Below are 3,300 nucleotides of genomic sequence, written 5' to 3'. Positions count from 1 at the left end.
CCCGTATCGAGCCAACAACAACGCATGATGTTGATATATATGTACTCGCCATGTCTATTTATATTTGTACTCGTTATGTGTACTTATATTGAATTTAAATTCATTCTCTTTGTATTATTGTACTCCTGATGTTAACTTCAGATAATTAATGTAAATCGTATCTCTTTGTATTTTTTAAGTTAATTTAGATTTGCATTTGTATTTCTGTCTTCCTCGTAATTTATATTTGTATGTTTGTGTGCAGGTTATGGGTGAAGTGCCAGTGCTTTTGCAGGGGCCCCATGACGCCGGGCACCGTTGCCACCTATTTTTGAAACCAAATACTAAGCATGATTATCGGCCTTTCAGACTTCGAACCATAAAGAAAACATGGCCAATACACAATCATTTCCTTGCTCACCTTGACGCTTATGGACTACAAGGTTTTGCTAGGCTCACATCATGCGACGACCAAGTACGTTCGGACCCATCCCTTTTGACATCCCTCGTTGACCGGTGGAGACCTGAAACCCACACCTTTCACTTTCGTTTTGGGGAGCTTGCACCTACACTGAAAGATGTTTCTATGATCACTGCTCTACCAATTAGAGGTGAGCCGGTAGTCTCTCCACGAGTGTCTCCATCTTGGGCATTAGATATAGCAGCCCGTCTTGGGAAGGAAATGCCAGAATCACAACATTCTGGTAACCCTCGGGGCATCCCACTCGTCTGGCTTCGTGATAACTTTCTTAATTTATCTAGCTTCGCCAATGAGGAGACGAGAAAAAGACATCTGTTTGCATATTTGTTGTGGCTCCTCGGGAATCTATTTCCAAATTCACATGGGGACGTTGTTGTCCCTGGTCTCATCTACATTGCAGAGAATATGGTAGATGAACCTTTACCCGAGCAGCCAAAATACAGCTTCGGTTCTGCCATGCTATCTCATACATAAAGAGGCTTGTGTGATGCCACGCAAAAAACCTCTTTCGCACAAAAAGCTCCATTACTTTGTGTCGCCTATGAGTTTCTACAGTTGTGGTCCTGGGAATACCTCCCTGTAGGACGACCTCGTATAGTACAACCCATATACCCATATGACTTTGGCGAGGGTGCTAGCGCAACTATGGCCACCAGGTGGACAAAGGCACGGAAACGTTGGTCTCCAGATATTGCGAAAAATTGTTACCCTATGTACCACCAGCAGTTTGAGATACTTGATGAGGCAGAAGTCACATGGAACCCGTGGACTCAGGACCAGCTAAAAATGGTCTTTGATGCTCGACACTTCACACCAGGCATGTTGACCGATAGTGCATTCTGGCTGACTCGCTGCAACTTATTGTTCCTGTGGTGTGTTGAACCTTACAACCCAGAGCGTGTAATGAGACAGTTCGGTCTCTATCAAGAAATTCCACCACCTTTTCCCAGACGTATCGACGAGGAAACACATAAGTAAGATGTGACATCCCTAAATAGTTAGTGTCATTTTTAATTTACTAAACTCACACTTTGTTACATAATTTGCAGGCTAACCAATATGGGCAGGGGTTGGAGTTTATACGATTGGAGGGAAGAGAACAGTGAATGGGTACACAAGTGGACAAATGAAGCGCTAGCAGATATAGTGCGTCAACTAAGGTATATTTTATGTACATTATTTTTTTACGATGATCATACGATGCGTGAAGATGCTTTGCTTTCATCACAACGGTTTATGTAATTATTTAATTTTGCAGGCCGTACGATGGAAGTACAGATCAAGCGTACAAGCAGTGGTACTGCATGAACACACGTGCTGGCCTGGCCAGTCAGCCAGCTACTATACCAACACATCTCACACAAGAGGAGCAGGCGCGGAGACATGTTGAGCTGCATGCAGCTTACTATCGTGACCACCTGGTAATCACTTGTAACTTTTTTAGGTCCATCATTTCATAATCATTTGAACTAAATAACATTCAAATATTGTTCAGCTTGAAAATGTCAACGAAGTAGGGCAGATGGCTACGGATAGCATGCCGGCCCAGGGCCCATATCGCAAGACATTCCAGAAACTTTTGCAACAATTCGTGGCAAAGAAGTTCAGATGCGGTAGAGGCGACGACGTTGCCACTGGAGCATACATGCCGGTAGCGAGGTCAGCCAGACCGAGTGCGGCACCGTCGTCCAGACCGAGCGAGGCGCGTACGAGCCATGAGCAATGGGGGGAGGGTCCGAGTACTAGAACGACATTGCCACGACATGACTCATCTCTACCACTGCATCGCTCTTCTTCGATGCAGCTTCGTCAGGGGCAGACATCTCAGGACCATGGCACGGGCTTGGATTCGATGCCCGAGCAGTTTCTTTCCCCTAACCCATATGCGTACACAGGATATGATGCATACACCCAAGGTGAGGGATCTCAGCCGTTTCTCTCCACGCGAGGGATCCCCATGCCCGAGGAGACTCGTGTACCAGATTTAAACCAGCACCAAGTACAATGGCCAGACAGTATAGGAGAGGGATATGCTCAGGTAGTCATGTTTACATTTCAATGCATTTACAATGATATCATATATTATCCTCTAACAGTTTGTTTAAAATGTTTCTATGTGCAGGACACACCTGATGTTAATTGGGGCGATGAGAACACCCAACGCGGCGTCAACACAGGCCTCCGAGGAGCATCACATGATCATGGCGTCAACACAGGCCTCCGGGGAGCATCACATGATCTTGGCGACACGGTTACATCATTAGTTACAGAGTTCTTCGGAGGGGATGTTATTGGCCCATCTTTTATCCCCCCGGAGTCACAACCATACGCCTACAATTACGCTTTAGGTTCGCAACAAGGATTCGCGACTCCACCACCTACGCAGGACTCGCAGACACATGAAGCCGAAGTGGAGTACGGCCGCGGTCTTCGTGTGACCCGGCCACCTAATCGCTTGTTGCCTTCCGGTCGTAAGGAAAGGCCAGGTGGTCGTCGTTAAGTAGGGTGATTCATCTATGCACGTGCGCGACCCATTGTATCTATATATGTGTGTATCAGACTTTTCGATTTGAACATCTATGTTTGCTGAAATAAAAATGCACCAGTCAACGCTTTCCCCTCAATATTTTCAGGCAACGCTTTCCCCTCAATATTTTCCCGCCAACGCTTTCCCTCCATATGTTCCGCCACCCGTTTCCCGCCAACCCCTTCCCGCCATATCTTCCCGCCACTCGTTTCCCGCCATATGTTCCCGCCAACCCTTTCCCGCCATACTGCACTCGTTCTTTCCCGCCATTTTCTCCTCTCTACCTATAAAACCCCCTTCAGACGGAGGTGGA

The 3,300-nt window shown here is 46.6% G+C and overlaps 1 protein-coding gene across 1 annotated transcript; it reads left to right on the top strand.

The window, feature by feature from the left end:
* Window positions 1–1,105: 1,105 nt before the first annotated feature.
* Window positions 1,106–2,960, top strand: LOC123056959 (uncharacterized). Its single transcript, XM_044480164.1, has 5 exons — window positions 1,106–1,332; window positions 1,510–1,620; window positions 1,719–1,881; window positions 1,956–2,498; window positions 2,583–2,960. The coding sequence occupies exons 1-5, from the start codon at window positions 1,106–1,108 to the stop codon at window positions 2,958–2,960; spliced, it is 1,422 nt and encodes a 473-aa protein (XP_044336099.1).
* Window positions 2,961–3,300: the final 340 nt, after the last annotated feature.

Source organism: Triticum aestivum, chromosome 3A, assembly GCF_018294505.1.
Source record: "Triticum aestivum cultivar Chinese Spring chromosome 3A, IWGSC CS RefSeq v2.1, whole genome shotgun sequence".
Lineage (NCBI taxonomy): Eukaryota > Viridiplantae > Streptophyta > Magnoliopsida > Poales > Poaceae > Triticum > Triticum aestivum.
The sequence above is the reverse complement of the archived record's forward strand: the minus strand, read 5'-3'. Positions and strand labels throughout refer to the sequence as shown.

Bases quoted from the DNA above. Each gene is read 5' to 3' on its own strand.
- LOC123056959 (XM_044480164.1), top strand. From the start codon at position 1,106: ATGGCCACCAGGTGGACAAAGGCACGGAAACGTTGGTCTCCAGATATT. The intron at 1,333-1,509 runs GTGTGTTGAACC...CATAATTTGCAG, and splicing joins TGCAACTTATTGTTCCTGTG to GCTAACCAATATGGGCAGGG. The intron at 1,882-1,955 runs GTAATCACTTGT...AATATTGTTCAG, and splicing joins CTTACTATCGTGACCACCTG to CTTGAAAATGTCAACGAAGT.